The sequence below is a fragment of the Magnolia sinica genome, chromosome 1, assembly GCF_029962835.1.
Source record: "Magnolia sinica isolate HGM2019 chromosome 1, MsV1, whole genome shotgun sequence".
NCBI lineage: Eukaryota > Viridiplantae > Streptophyta > Magnoliopsida > Magnoliales > Magnoliaceae > Magnolia > Magnolia sinica.
The window spans coordinates 75872728-75890100 of NC_080573.1; the positions used below are offsets into that span (position 1 = coordinate 75872728).

At 40.2% G+C, this 17373-nt stretch overlaps 1 protein-coding gene across 3 annotated transcripts in view; it reads right to left on the reverse strand.

The window, feature by feature from the left end:
• LOC131251010 (mitochondrial fission protein ELM1) overlaps window positions 1-17373 on the reverse strand; it is a 65214-nt gene that overhangs the window by 18901 nt on the left and 28940 nt on the right. For 2 of the 3 annotated variants that reach the window (XM_058251463.1, XM_058251456.1), the window contains one exon: window positions 16998-17094. The exons of the other annotated variant lie outside the window; for it this stretch is intronic. In XM_058251463.1, the coding sequence (XP_058107446.1) occupies window positions 16998-17094 (97 nt within the window). The remainder of the gene's footprint in view (window positions 1-16997; window positions 17095-17373) is intronic. 3 annotated transcript variants of the gene reach the window in all.

A 17373-nucleotide genomic window follows, 5' to 3' on the forward strand; every position in this document is an offset into this window, starting at 1 on the left:
GGGTAGCATGCACAATAATAATAATAAATGACATAAAAGAATGATCCCGTTTTGTCCTAGAGAATAGCTCATAGGCCAGTCAATTGATGGGATAGGAGTAAGCAAATAATTATCATACAAACAATCATAGAGTGAGCTTCAACCCATATAGTGATCAGGATCTTACAATAACCTAGTCTCTGTTACATGTGTTTTCCCTCAACAATCCCATTTTGCTAAGGCATGTTGGGGCACGAGAACGGTTGAGTGCAAACACTCCATTTTGGATTGACCTCAAGTCGGAAATACAAACTTAAATTAATGAAATTCCAAATGAATTTCGATGACCCATGAAAATATGTGGCCACAAATTCATTGGATGGCCATATTGATTTTCAAATGAACATGTATTGTGGGTGAGTAAAATTTTCTCACCATTACACTGTGCGGCACAAGCAACAAACTTCAGGATGTGATCTCCCTTGTTTTAAATTGGATTTTGATGACCTTAAGGTTGATTGCATAGTACTTGCAAAGATCCACCCAATGGTGGTGATATTTTCCATATCAAATGTGTATAATTTGAGTCCCATGCATGTGGATGGCATCCTATATTACCCAAACTATGCTGAACTGAGTATTCAGGCCCCAATTTCAGTAAGGATCGGATAATGATTGGTCAGATCTTTGGTACTATTGTGTAGGGCATCAAAAGAGCTTTTCAATTATATCAAGATCTCATGATTTTGATTTCTGAGCACGGAGATCCTTGGTCCACTTTGATGAAGTGTCCTGCTTGAATTTATTTATTTTGGGAGAGAGGAAACAACAATTTATTAGAAAGCCCTCAAATTGGGAAATGAATACAAAGCTAAGAACAAGAAAGATTAAGATTAAGAGCAGCACGAGCTGCATCTGCATCTGCATGGGGGACCCAAATCAACAAAAAATTGAATGATCTTCCAAATCAAATCATTGGTCGAGGAGCATCTATTTCGAAAGCATTAGTTATTCCGTTCCTTCCAAATTTACCAAAAAATAGCCATGATGAGCAAACGCCAAGCTGCTTTCCCCAATTTTGGAACTCCACCCACGTGCTAGGCCCAAAGGAGAGCATCTACCGACTTCAGCATTACCCAAGAAATACGCATAGTGGAGAAGAAATTACAAGCTGTCTAAGCGAAGGGGAAATGAATAAACAAGTGATTGATAGACTCCGCATCCTTCCAACACATCAGACAATTATTGGGAAGAATAAGGGATCTCTACTGCAAGTTAGCAATTGTCAAAATTCTTTTTATCCCTAGTAACCAAACAAAAATCACCACTCTCGGCGAAGTCCCATAAAACCAATGGTGGAATGGATGAGCTAGGTCCGCAGTAGAATTTGTGGTAGATAAAGCCTAAAACAACGAACGGACAGAGAATCTCCCAAAGGGTGAGATTTCCAAATCAACTGGTTGATCTTTGAAGATGGGACCGCAAAACTTTAGATGCTCCAACAAAGCAGTGAAGTCAAACACCTCATCGTTGGTAATATTCCTATGGTAGTGGGTACTCCACACAATCGCGTTTCAAACAACAGAGAAGCATCTGGCCACTGAAATCTGACGACTCGAGGCGAGAAGAGCTAACCTAGGAAACACCTCTTGTAGAGCCAGATCGCCACATCAAATGTCCACCCAGAAACGGATGCGGGAACCGTTCCCAAGAACAAACGCCACTCTACTATGGACCAAATGTTCCATTGATGCAATCCCTTTCCAAATACTTGACACACAATACAATGACGACCTCTTAATATTCCGTCCACCTTTAGCCTCTCCATATTTGTTGGCAATGACTTCCCTCCATAACTTTCCTGATTCGACATTGAATCTCCAATGCCATTTCCCAATAATGGCGAGATTCATGATGCCTAAACTCTTGATCCTCGCAACTTGCTCTGGTAATGGTTTGCAGACCTCTCTCCATTTGAGGAGATGAAACTTCTTCCCCACATTGGCCTCTTTCCAAAAGAAATCCCGTCTCAGCTTTTCAAGTCTATCGATCACCTTAGTCGGACATCTAAAGAGCGACATGAAGTAAAGCGGCATGTTTGAGAAAGCCGCTTTAAAAAGAGTAAGTCTCCTCCCATAGGACATATACCTACTCTAACATGTCAAAAGCTTCTTCTCTATCCTTTTAATAACCTTGTCCCACTTTCCAATACTTAAAGGCAAACCTAAATAGGTGGAAGGAAATGATCCCACCTTGCATCCGAACATTGAAGTAAACAAGGCAAGCTCCTCCCGCAAAACGTGAATTCCTGACATCTCGCTTTTCTCAACGTTAACCTTCAAGCCTGAGACTACTTCGCAATAAATGATGATCTTCCGCAAGTTATCTATCAAGGACACATCTGCATCACAAAATAAGGTGTAATCGGCATACCACAAGTGACTAATGGTAGCTCCTTCTGCTACAACACTAAAACCCTTCACTAGACCATGCACCTCCGCCCTACACAACATTTTACTGAATGCCGCCCCGATAACCACAAAGATAAGGGGAAAGGGGATCCTCTTTCCTAAGACCCCTCTAGGCCTTAAAGAAACCATGGGGAGAACTATTGACTATTGCAAAGAAGGAGGCAATCTGGATAGAAGACTGTATCCAGCTCCTCCATCTATCTCCAAACCCCAAACGCTGCAGCATGTAACCCAAAAAATCCCAATCAACGTGATCATAAGCCTTTTCCAAGTCAAGCTTACACACCAAACCTGACTTCCATTGTCTATATAGAATCAATGTAATCATGAGCGACTAGGGCATTATCAAAAATCTGCGTGCCCAACACGAACACCGCTTGGTTCTCAGCAATGACCTTGGTGAAGACTCCCTGAAGGCGCATCGCAAGAATTTTAGCGAGGATCTTAAAGGGCCCCCTTATGAGACTGATCGGCCGAAAATCATTAAGCTGCTCCGCACGGTCGGATTTATGGATAAGAACAATAAAGGAAGCCCCCATCTTCACAGACAACTGGCTACGTCCATGGAATTCCATGACAAAGTCCATAATATTGAATACGAGAATGTGCCAAAAACACCGAAAGAAGGCTGAGAACGGGACTTCGAGAGATGCAGCTTCCCCTTTTGAGAGCCTATTGAAAACCAAGTTATCAAGGCAGGATCTATTCCAGTTATCAGCAGAGAGCGGTCTCTTGTAGAAGGAAACAATTGAATCACAAATTTTCTCCTTCTTTGTATTCTAACTCCATCGACCTCCAAGCTAGAAATACAATTATATCTCACCTGGGCACTACTGATGATGTGAATGTAACGAGTATTTTTGTCCCCCTCCTTGAGCCACACCTGTCTAGATCTTTGACTCCACTTAATTTTGTCTTCCTTCGCTTTAGAAGCATAGGACTGAGATAGAGCTACCCTTTTGATCCTTACCCCCTCCAGATTACCCGATTCTTATAAAAGATCTAAGTCACGAATCTCTTTAGTCATTCCCTCAAATTCGGCCTTGCGGGCACCTAGCACATCCTTTTTCCAATCTCTGATCTTTTCTTTCAACAACTTGAACTTTTTAAATAGCTGGAAGCCCGCGTATCCATCCACCTCAAAGGACTACCACCACCCAGCTACCAGCTCCTTAAATCTTTCTATCTTAAACCACACCAACTCAAACTTGAAAGGCTTTGGACCCCAATTTTCCTGTGCCACCTCCAAAACAATAGGGCGGTGGTCCGAAACGGAGCAAGGCAGCCCACACTGAGAAACAAGTGGAAATTTGTCAATCCATTCTAGAGAAACTAAAAACCTGTCCAGACGAGATAAGATAGCACTTTGCTAACCATTTGACCACGTAAATCTGGCCCCTTGAAATGGCAAATCAGCGAGATCATGTTTGGACACCCAATCTGCAAACTTCCTCATGCTACAAGTAACGTGCCCCCCATTAGATTTCTCCTAAAGGAAGCGGACGACATTGAAGTCCCTCCAATGCACCATGGCTCAGCCCATCTGAGTCTAACCGAGTCCAGCTCTGCCCAAAAAAGATCTCTGGCAGAAGGAATACATGGCCCATTGCAATTCCTGTTTTTACAGTTATGCCATTTTAAGAAAATTCTCGTCTTAAACAGATTTCCCTCTGAATTTTCAGAGAATACATTATCTAAACATGATTTAGGCCCTCTTAAAAACAAGTTTTAAAACAAAACATTTTTAAATATTGCAAGAATGCCATGCATGAAGGGGAGAATCTTAAAACTACCACCAATTTGGCAATTTCCAAGAAGCGTCCAAAGATTCCTCCCCAACAAACCTTATCCTCAATCCTAAGCAATTATCCTCTTCGCCTTGCATGCTAGGATAAAGATTATGCCAGAAAATTTTGAATTTACTCTTGCTAGTGCCCTGTACATTCTCCAGTTTTGCAGGTTTGCCACTCAAGAACTCTATAAATAAAGGAGCATTTCTCAAGCAAATGGCCTATGGATCTTATGTGCTGAGACTACCAAAATTTAGAGAAAAGTAGCTAAAAAGAAGCAGAGAAGATGAGAGAAGAGGAGAAGATGGTGTTTTGAGGGTGAGGAGTAAAGCTTAGTCAGAATATTCTGATTTGGGATTCTACTTCGATAAGCCAAACACCATGAATCAAAGACAAGTTGCTGACAAAAACATGGAGATCGAGGCTCATGAAATATTCTGCCATGGTTAGGGCAGTCGAATCAACTCTCATACGAGCTCCCGGCAGTTCATTCATGTGACCATAGACTAGAGCTACTTTTGATTTTGCAATATTTTGTTCATGACTTGAAAGCTAATTTTTAAGCCTAGCTTTTCAGAGCTGCTCCCAGCTCACACTGTGGAGGAGAAGTCCTGAAAATCTAGGAGTGTGAGCAGTACGAGCTGAAAGGCTCCCATACAATTTGAGAAGACTTAGGAGATTGCTTTGCTTATTTTATTGTCATCTTGTATCATTTGCTGTAATTTGTGTTCTCTTGTGAATGCAATGGAAATGCTCTGAATCCTCTCTTGTTCTTCTATTTGGTGTTGGAGATTGAGCAATCAGGTGAGAGAAGGTACCTATCCCCTTCTTCCCTCATCATTGGATCCCTTATACTAGAATTTTCTGGTAGATCAATGGATATGAGTCATTCTTCAATGCAGGTTGTGTAGTACTTGCTCAACAAAGGTGACTCCCAGTTTTTTGTCAATTTGAGCCAATCCACCATCGCGGCATCAAGCACAATTAATGCGGGGGCATTTTCACACCGGGCTCGAGTGGGGTGGCCTGTGAGATGTAGGGGCACACTCGGGGTGAGTGGCCTGTGTGAGGCAAGTGGCTCGTGAGATGCGGGCCCCACCCATGTGACTTGGGTGGCTCGTGTGAGGTGGTACCCATGTGATTTGGGGCCTACGAGGGGGGTTCGACAGAGGGCCTAACCCATGAGACGTGAGGCCTGGGTAATGAGATAAAAGGATTAATTCGCCATACTCTAATAGTTCGAGCTTTTAGAGCAAGTGGTTAATTGTCCCACATCAAATTGGCATTAGAGCGGGAGGTCTCGTGTTCGAGACTCCTCACCCCGGTGATTAATGCGGGGGCATTTTCACACCGGGCTCGAGTGGGGTGGCCTTTGAGATGCAGGGGCACACTCGGGGTGGGTGGCCTGTGTGAGGCAGGTGGCTTGTGAGATGCGGGCCCCACCTGTGTGACTCGGGTGGCTCGTGTGAGGCGGTACCCATGTGATTTGGGGCCCACGAGGGGGGTTCGACAGAGAGCCTAACCCATGAGACGTGAGGCCTGGGCAATGAGATAAAGGGATTAATTCGCGATACTCTAACAGTTCGAGTTTTTAGAGCAAGTGGTTAATTGTCCTACATCAACAATACACAGTTTAGAAGCAAACTCTTCTCCTCCAGCACTAATAAAACATTTAGATTTTTGTATCAAACAAGTTCACAACAAATTTCCTCAATCTAAAAAAATGCAGATAGATATCTTATTTTTGATGGGAAGGATATATTCGGGAGTCACAACTATGATATCAAGAAAAAGAGCATTGAAGCCAAAAGCTGAGTTGAGGGAATAGGTTAACTTGTATACAGAAACTCATAAATAATGGTAATATAAAGTGTTCAAGGTTCAGAATGTTGATGTTGATGCCATATCATCTGGTCGAAAAATTGAAATCATCAGTGGATGGGCCCGTGCCGATGCCCATATCAGCTAGATCGATGTGAATTATTTTTAAACTAAAAGAATATGGCAAAATAATGGCAAATAAAAATAGAAAAGACCATTTTTGTATGTATTTCATATTTCTTGGATATTATGCATGTATCAGTCCACTTTGAGGGATCATTGGTTGTTTCCTCGCTATGATAATGGGTGGTCCAAGTTGATTATGCTAGAAAAGCTACAGTCATGAACTGGACCATTCATCATGCAGCATGGTCCACATTCCCAAGAATTTTTCTTGTAGTATGATAATCATAACCATTCAATTCATGGATAGAAAAATGCGTAGACCATATTTATTATACTAAAAAATGTTTGATCACTGATCTAGACCGTCCACTTGTGGGGCCCACTGTTGAATGTCAACCACTCTTAAAACCAGTTGAGTGCATATTTGTTTTCCTAGAAAAGGTCCACTCGGTGATCTGGGAAATCCATCATGTGGGGCTGACCTATGATTGCATGCCCATCCCAAATAGTAACTTTGGTCAGATGATCTTCTTGACTAGAATAAAGGTCCAGTCAATGATCTCTACCATCCATCATGTGCAGCAACCTTTGATTGTCCATACTTCTCAAATGTTGCTTTGATTGGATGATCCTAGATCAATGGCCAAAAAAATAGATTGATCACATTACCTATAATAGAGAAGGTCTAACCATTGATATGGAACGTCAATCATGTGGGACCCACCTTTCACTATGTATCCTCTCACAAGATTACTTTGATCGGAACATTCTAACTTACTAATCAATGGATACAAAAGTAGATGGTCCAGACATTGATCTGGACCGTCCATCATGTGGGCCCACCTTTAATTTCCCGTCCCTCTTAAATTTCGCTTTGATTGGATGATCCTAGCCATCTAATCAATGGCAAGAATATTGGATGATCCTAGCTATCCGATCAATGGCAAGAAAATGGATTGGATGATCCTAGCTATCCAATCAATGCAAAAAAATGGATGGTTTGTATAGTTTACATGTGGGGCGTTTGGTTGCATGTCCATCCCAAAACACTTTGATAAAATATGAGCCTAGGGACCACCTTTTTTTTAAAAGGTAACAAAACCAGGTATTGAACGTACACACACAACACTGTCTCTACCAGCTCATCTAAGATTCCCAAAAATTGGTGATTCCAACTTTTCTCCAATAAAATAGGCTAAGAATGTTTCTTTTGTATTCTCAAATTAAGTAGGGAATGGTTAAAAACCCCGAATTTCCTTCCTCCTGGAAGATAATAAAAATGAAAACAGTGAAAAAATGAAAAAAAAAAAAAAAGCTCCGAAAGTCGGTGCATGTCGGAATGTATTTATCATATAAGCTAATATTTTTACAGCATTTGCCCATTTGACAGCAAGAACAAAGAAATTACCATCCCTCTTTCCACCAGTAGAAACCAAATCGGCTCGGCACAGGAAGCAACGTCCTTTCGGTAGGATGTTCCACATGCCAAGTTGAAGCAAAACCAGGAAGATGAGAGAAATAGCAGATTGTGTCATAGTAAAAAGCACATATTTCCTTGTCTCATGCATAGAGATCCCATTCCTTCTTGCCACATACCAAAAGTCACCTGTCTAAAGATCAGTCACAAACAAGTGCCATAATGTGAACCGTAATTGCATGATCCTTCTAAGAAGGTGCTGATCCTTCTTCAAATCACACTTCCAACTCTCACTCCCACTTTCTAGATATGTATACCTGGTAACATCTTTAAATGGATGCTTCACATCTCCCAAACCCAAATCGGTTGCCAATTCACTTCCTGCTTCAAGCAACTATAGCATGAACCTAAAGTAGCAACTGTAACAACCCTGAATTTTGGTACACTCTAAAATCATAATTAATGGTTATAAATTAAATTTTTTGAATGAGAACAAAACAAGTCACTTGGTTGGTAGAAACACGCTTAGTTGAGAGAGAAAACGAGGGATCGACTCATGCCACCGCGACTCTCGATTGTGGGTGAGGTCAGAGGATCGATTCCTGTGACAGTAATAATAACTTTTTGCCAAATTCCAAAAAGATTTTAATTTCTAGATAAGGAAGGATGTGCTCATCCTATCTTATCTAGAAAGAGCTCTCTTTAAGAGGATTCGGGAGAGAGTTCTCCCTTCGTCTCTCGCAAAAAACCAAAAAGAGAGAACCTTACACACACACACACACACACACACACAGAGTTCTAGGAGTTTAGACCTGCTAAGTCCCTGATCCCTTTTCTTTATTTATTTTTTTATGCTACTAGTTTATCTTTGTCCGATCTATGTGATGGATAGTGTGGATCGACCACATGGTCGTTACATTGGTCCGTAGAGAAATCTCATGAAGAGATGATTTGGAATCCAGATCTAGGTTACAGTCCTTTCTTGTAGAAATCAGTGTGATCTTACCTAAGGGCCTTATATCTGATCTGTATGGATCATTTGATCCTAAGGGCCAAACGATACTGAGACCCTAATTTCCAAATCAATCCGACCTGAGGATGGATTCTATCAATCAAATCTAATAACAGATACCATTTTACACCTTAGATTCTAAGATGGTGATAAGACAGATCGGATCTAATCCCCACCATGCATGCATAATCTAGGATACATTTAACTTAATATCCAGAAAGTGTGGGTGGATCTGACCATATGATAGGCCATCGTACATAACATGCTTAGATCTAAAAGTTGAGATCATGGATGGTCTGGATCTAAACGATCTATTGACACATCCCTACTGTGAGATTTTAGGAGTCAATGGATGATTCAGATTTATCCCCTATGATCGATGGATAATTTTAAACAAGAAAATTGAGAAAAATAAATAAATAAATAAATAAGAGGAAATCAAAAAATAAAAATAAAAATTGTAAGATTCAAATCGTTTGAACTATGTCTAGCGGCATTGGATCGATTGATTGGTTCGATCAATCGAAGGCACCCAAAAGTGTCCAGCAACCAAAGTCCGAAATTCGAATCAAGATCTACCGATCGAGGGAAGTTCGATCGATCAAAGGTATAGTCTGATCGATAAAAGGTACAATTCGATCGATTAAACAAACGGTTTTGATCGATCGAAAGGGACACAGAGAGTTGTGTTGGAAATTCGAATTAATCTAGATCGATCGAAGTGGATTTCGATCAAAGCTCGATCGATTGAACACAGCGCCGATCAACCTCGATTGATCGACGGTTCGCTAGAATTTTCTATTTAAATTGGAAATATGATATTTCAATTACACCATGTGAAGTAATTATAGTCCTTGATCATCTTGAGACATTAGAATGATCAGAGTACTTTGATTAATAAAGTGGAACCCATATCGAAAGATAACTATCTACATATGTTGTGGGTGAGATTTAAGAGGATTCAAATCTAACAATTGGATTCTCCTTGTGGGCGGCCCTGAGCTAGGATTTGATCAACCAAAGGTGAACTGATCATATAGGTCTAGATAAATGTAAACAATGAGTTAATTGAGCTATGTAATTAGGTAATTGTTAATTGATTGAAAGTGGGGAGACATCTCAAATTTCACATCACCAAAATAGAGGTGAGTAAACCCCACATGTTTCCTCCCCGTTGTGATTAAAGTAATCATTTGATTGCTATATCCATTGTATTTGCTCGTATGATTGTTTTGTTGAATCTGTCAATGTTAAAATGCTACTATTGGAACATTATGCCATATGTAACAAATTATTAATATGATGTATCAATCACTTCCATTCATCCATGCCATGCATAGCGTTCATGCATTGTTTCCCTGGGGGCTCTCCCTAGAAGACCTGTAGGTACTTACGGTATGGGATGACCCAAGGGACTATCCATGGTTACCTACTATATGTGAAGTCCTACCAAGATGGTGGAAGCCTACCCTAGAAGGGGAGATGCGGGTCGATGGAATCCAACTCAAGCAAGTGGACTGATCAACCCACTAGATGCATTCACGCATCCATGCATCTCATAACATTCATGCATTTCCTACTTCATTTATGACGTGCATAAACCATGATGGCTTCACTCACTGGGCCTATCTAGTTGACGTCATATTGATGGAAAAACCATACGGATTTTGTGAATGATAAGACGGTTGCTCAATTTCCAGGACAAGAGGTTAAACTAGTGGATGATCCACAAGGGCAGTGGTTGTATCTTGAAGAAGATGAGTTGAACATGTTGAATCATTAATATGTTTAGATGGAATTCATGCTACTTTCTTTGTTGTGTTTAGGAGTTGCTCTCGTGAGATTTCAAACAAATGGACTTAGTGGAATAATTAGTATTCTTTATAATTATTAGAGATTTATGAAGACGAATGTTAGTGAATGTGGGTGTTGAATGATGACTGTTATGCATGGATGGTGGTTGTGGATGCGAACTTAGAAGACATTTAATTTTGTGCCTTTGGGAAACAAATAGGGAAACAAATAGGAATACATGGTTTTAGTACACTTGGTGTACGAGTCATAGTCCGTAACTCGGATTTGAGGGTGCACACTCTGTATCCGAATTGCGGGGTATGACAACAATTGTTATCACGTGTAAATTTTCCAAAGGATAAGTTCTTCAGAGTAGAAGGAACATGCAGTATGTCTTCAATGTAAAGAACCGGATAAGTTAGGTGGAGTTGTGTCACCAACATAGTTCATTGACAATCAAGTACCATCATCAACCATGGAAGCAATGAGACAAATAACTGCATCAAAGGTTATATGACGCATAGCTCCAATACCAAGGTACCAATTTAGGTTTGTTGAAAATCCACTACTTGCGGATGAATCTCAAAATGGTAACTCTATGGGATAGATGACCATAGCAAGTAAGAGAAATGTGTCCTTGTCCATATATCTGCCAGATAACTTGGCACAACCATCAAATTAAGTAGGTAAAAGGTATGTCAAGGAGGATGCATAGTTGTTGATATAGGGCCTAATAAATTGATGACCATAACAATCTTCAGCTTTGGTAGAATTCATCCGACTTGTTGGTAGATAAATTTTCACTTAAAACTCAGATGACAAATATGGCACTGCAAAAGAATCATAAAAGAAAGAAAAGGAGGTAGAGGAATAGAGCTATCAACATTACACTTGAATAGAATCATCAACATAAACCATTGGATCATTACTTCTTAGGACAAGGACAAGCAAGCTCCTCCAAAGGAGAAATTGGAGTCACCTAACCACATCGAGAAATTGGAGCAGATTGTCACAAACTTTCTTCCTTAGCTCCCTCACCTGTGAAGCACTTAAGAAACATCCCCATGCAACTGAAGCCAGCATAACTCCTACTTGATCAACTAAGTAACACACTCCAAGGACTCCGTGAGAATGTAAAAGTACTTACAATGAAAGAAGCCATCCAAGGCTAAAGCTCCCAATGCATATAAGTGGGTGCATGCAATAATAGACAACCGTTGGGAAAGGACACTTTCTCGCCCACAACATCAGGCCGGTAAGTACTTATATGAATTTTTTTCTATAGGCAATAATAAACGACGGTTGTACTGATGTGTAGATGTTGGTTTTCAACGTATTTCCTGAATCTCATATACCACTACAGTCGGAATCTCTACGAAGACAATTCATTAAAGAGGGTTGTACATGAGATGTACAATCACTTATTCCCCGACTATACGGGGAAAGGCACCTTCAGTAGTGAGGTAAATATATTCCGCATATACATTATCTTTAACTTCATCTCAACCATTTCATACTTACCCTTGTTGCTATACGCCATCAATAGATTGTTAGATTCCGCGACGCAGTTGGAATGTTTGAGTGCTCCATGCGGTGAAGTCAAGGACACTGTGATAGCATATGAGTTACGGCAGTAAACTTAAATTTCATATTATTTTAGAAAATTTTAAACTAATGAAAGAATTTTATGCTACGTAGGCGAATGGTGGTCCATGTACGCAGACAGTGTCCTCGTCACCCTATGAAAGGAATTGGAGTACATTCTCCCTCATCTACACAAATAAGTGCAATAGACTAAGGTATGAGATGCTTCAGAAGCTAGTGTATTGTCACTACAATATGAAGTTACGAGAGAGGCTGCTCCATGCCGAAGGAATAAGAAAAGAGCAAGAAGACCTATTGAACCTAATGACAGTCAAACAGCATGCATATGTTAAGGATGAGGAGATAGTGACATAAGGGATTGTTGTTGAAGGGAATGTGGAGTGGCAGAGGTCTCCTGATGAGGCATTCAACCCCATTGACGAGGAGTCCAAAGGGTAGCCTACGACAGTCACTATCACATGGGACACATGGCAGGGAGACATTGTCTGACACCGAGGCCAAGTCAGGGAGTGATGTGGGGGATGGGTCTGATGATGGTGATGACAAAGATAAGGGTGATGATGACTTTGATGACAGTAACGATGATGGTGATGATGGCGATGGGGATGGTGGCGATGAGGGTTGGAGTCAGGATCAAAGGCATCTTAGCCCTTTCACTAGGGAGGAGGATTTCGATCATACCACGCAAGACCCTGACCATGGTTCTTATCCAGGAGAACCACGACCTCGTCTTATCTACAATAAGACGGACGAGTATCAAAGGCTACTGAAGAAAAAGCTAACTCATAAGCTTTCAGATTTTGAGGAGTTGCTGGCAAAATGCATGAGGGACACAGGCGTTTGTGACAAGCGAGGTGGCTCTAGATTTGGATCACGAACGAGGGAGGGAAGCTTGAGTTACAGGCCACAACATGGATATAGATTATAAACACCTAAGAGTAGCTCGAGTTCTGTGCCACAGTATGAGTATGGATATGGAACTTGTGGATATGCGGCGAGTGACTCCAGCAGTTACGGCACATTGTTTTTCAACTATGGTCAAGAGTTCACTTTTGCATATGGGCAGGGATATGAGCAGCAATATGGATATGGCCAACAATATGGATACCAAGGAGCTTCATATGTGCCCTTCCCAAATCCATATCAACCACAAACTATGACGATTACGCAGTACCCATGGATGGGCGTCTTGATTCAATTCGGAGGGGAGTACCAGCATTATGTCAAGGAGTATCTTAACTAGTACCACTCTACTATGACCTGGGCACAATATTGTCGATTTGTGGAGCAGTACTACTCCCAGCCCCATCGAGATGGAGACGATGATTATGAGCTACCGCGCAACTCTATGTGAGTCTAAGCCACAACTAGTCCACATCATTGACATGTATATTTTTCAATTTTTACTTCTTTTGCTTGTCAATGAATTGGTTGTGTTTTCATACATGTCTTTGATATATTGATAAATGGCATGCATTCAATTTAAGGTCCTGTTTAACAATCCCTGAAGTTTCATTGAAAAATTCAACCATTTTCCGAATGTTTCCCAAAAAGTGTGATAAATAATGCGATATAAACAATATATCCCGTGCGATAACAGATACGTATCTGTATCCTAAGGGTGTGATACATAGCGCAATACCGACATTTTGAACACTGGTTAGCCCTATACAACGATGACCCCCTCACAAACCACCCACTATCCTAGGTGTTGTATTTAGCAACAACTCCCTCAAAAGCCTTCCCTCTTGCACTCTGAATCTCTAGATCCATTTTCCCAACAACACCATGTTCATTGCCCCCAAAGGTCTAATTCATGCCCTCCTCTAATAGATCTGCACACCTCGTCCCACTTAAGAAGATAAAAAATTTATGCCTTCATTTGCGCCCTTCCACAAGAAATCATGCCTCAAATTTTCAAGCCTAGACAACACCGAGATGGGACATTTGAAAAGAGACAAAGTATACGGGCATGTTGGAAAATGCCATCTTGATAAGACTTAAGCGATCTCCCAAGGAGACAAAACAACTTTGCCAACTAGTCAATCTCCTCTCAATCCTTTCTATCACCCTATCCCAAAGATGAGTAGCCGACTTCCTAATACAAAGAGGAACACCAAGATAGGAAGAAGGAAAATCCCCTAACTTGCACCTAAAAATGCTAGTGAAATTCTGAAGCTCTTCTCCCTCAACGTGAATGCCCGACATTTCCAATTTGGAGAAATTCACCTTTAACCCTAAAACTGCCTCGAAGCCAGCCATCAATTTACGGAGACCATCCATTGTTGTCACCTCTGCCTCACAAAAAAGTAAGGTGTCATCCACATACTGTAGGTGGGTGATCTGAGGCCCCTCACCCGTAACCTTGATGTCCCCGAACAAACCATAATCTGCCCCCCTTTGGAGGATAACGTTAAGACCCTCTCCAACAAATAAATAAGAAGAGAAGGGATCCCCATGCCTTAGCCCTCTAGAGGATTTAAATTTTTTATTTTTTTAAAAAAAAGCTTTGAAAAAGCTTAATTGGAGTTGTTAAAACACACCAATAAACGCAATCCCCAACAAATTTGGATTATAAAAAATAAATAAATAAAACTTTTTTTATTTTTCTAGATTTTTTAATTTCACTTGAATATCGCATGTGTTGTCGATGAAATATGACTCATGTTGATATGTCACCAATTTATTGGAAACTGCAATATATCAGCATGTATCGACGCCAATATCGTCGATACTAGGCATGCTTTACACACCCCCTTTTTTTGTTTCGCTAGATTGCTAATAGCACTAGTGTCAGGCGATCCTATCATGCATCAACCATTGATGAACACAGGGTACTACAGAAGTTTTTTAGGTATCATAGGCAATGTGTAACAATAGTTAGATACAACATTAAATGAATGAAATACGTGAAGCTTAATAAAATATTGCATCATTGCAAAATTGGTCAAATTGTGCAATTTGCAATGACGTACAATTCACATTGTATCACATAATTCATATCGTATCACACACCAACAATATGAATCGCAAGTTCAAATCACAAATCCCAATTCCCAATTCATCATAACCACATTGTATGAATCATACAATTACATACGAATTGTATCAAATCATACGACAATTGTGGACTAAGTAAATGGGGTCCAAAAATACATAAAAAGAAAATCTAGTTTTTAGTACACTTTTGTTCTTGTTTTTATAACCCTTCTGCTTTCAAAACATGTAAAAGACCCTCCCCTATAAGAATTCCTTACTTTTGTCTTTTGAGAGAGAAGATTTGGGGATTTTAATATTCAAAACCAAAAACAAATAAATCAAAATTTTAGTAAAAAGAATTGAATGCTGCTTGGTCCAACATCATTCTACACTCAAAAAGGTAAAATTATTGAAGGACTTGCATGTTTTTATGGTAAATTTCTTGAAAGACAACAGAGACAAGAATCCTTTAACATAATCATGATATTTGATGCAGGACATGAAATTCAAATATGATGTGTAAGATCGTTAGGCTTTAGATCACGTTAGTTCAGAAACAATTACACAAAATTCCATATCCCACACTAAAAGTTCAAGCATTCAATCAAGGGGAATCTTATGCAGATCCAGGCCTACACATGCTAGGGAAGGATCAATCAAAATTATAGAACAAACAATAATCAAATGAGGGTAAATTCATCTACACATGCACAGAAATAATTCCCCAATCCAAGGGGTTCACAGATTTCAATTCAGGGAACCCTAAGGTTGAAGAAAGGGCATAAAATTGGGGATTTGAGTAATTTAGGATTAGGGTTAGGGATCTGGGATGAAAGAGGGGTGAAAGAGAGGAGAGAGACGAACTAGAGACGCGTCACACGCGTGGACAGCAGTGAAGGCCCAGACGCACGTGTGCTGGAGGTGTCCCGCACGTGTGGGGCCCACGAATCGGAAAACGGCCAGGGGTGGGCCACAAAACCTCCAAATTTTAACTTGATCCGATGCACGGTCTGTGCGTGGTGTTCCGCCGAAGTTTCAACCCTCCTGCAGGGTCAGATTCTGAAAATCTATTGTAAAGAGAAAAACGGCTGCAATAGAGGATGGATTTGGAGAGTAAATTATTGTAGGAGGAGAAATATTGATGGTAGAAGGTGGGGGCGAATCGGAATAGGTGTGGCTTCGCACCACGGTAGTCAGCCCTTCAAGTAAGGGAGGATTTCACACCCAATTGAATCTTCACAACTCAAAAATTTAGAGTAGAAAAATGCAGAAATTTTATTAATCTTCAATGAGAAAAAAAAATACTACAAGGGGTGTCTATTTATAATAAAACCTTATACCCAAAAACTCGCGCCATGTGCGTAACCAATTACTTGGAGATGAAGTAATCAAACATAACAACTAATCAAAGCAATCTAAACCGTCCATGATATTCCTAATTACAATAATAAGCAAAACCTAAAGTACTAGATTAATTAAAATAGTGGGCCACGATCATGAGAACCCATGGTGGGATTCACATTACTATCGGATCCACTCCAACGAACCAAGATGCAGTCCTCTAACTAGGAGGCCCTCCCTGGACGTCGCCATCGATCCAGATCGATGGTAGGACCCTCCTCCTTGCGTACGTGCGTAGGGGAGCGTGCGTGTGCGCGTGATGTCCCCATCAACATTGGTACCATATACAAGTTCTCAATTGCCAATATTATGACATGAATTGCTTTTCTCGTTGCAAATTGATGGAAAATGGATGATGGATGAGCACTTAATTTTTCTGATTTATCTTTCAGATTTTTTTATTTTTTTATTTTTTTGACATCTTGAGAAAATAAGAAAAATATTATGCTTTACAATGCGATTTGAGGTTATATACATTTCAACCCCTATTAGATTTGCAATACAGTACCAATTTTGACAATGTTGTTGTAGCAGAAGTCACTAATATAGTTCAGTGGAACATGCAAACAATTATACTAGGAAAATGAGTTCCATTAACAAACCTGAACAACAAAAACATTTTGGGGTGCTAGACGTTTTATTGAGCTCGATAAAGAAATGGTATCTCGACCAGATGCAACCACTAGCAAAGGCCCTTCCCTAAAAGAAATCATGTATTAGAAATTTTAGTAAAACATATAAGAAAATCATCTTTATGGTTTTGAGGCATTTCAGCATATGTTATTAAGGAATTGACAAGAGGAAGTTGAGAATGAAAGTAATAAAATGAATGTATCATAAAATCACACTGATGTAGGACTAATTAAAAAAATGCAGCAGGGCATGAAAGCATAATTTCATTGCTACAAGATCATGGGGGAAAAAAAAAGTAGATAAGAATGTAAACAGTCACTATGGGTTGCCAGCGCTGAAGCATAA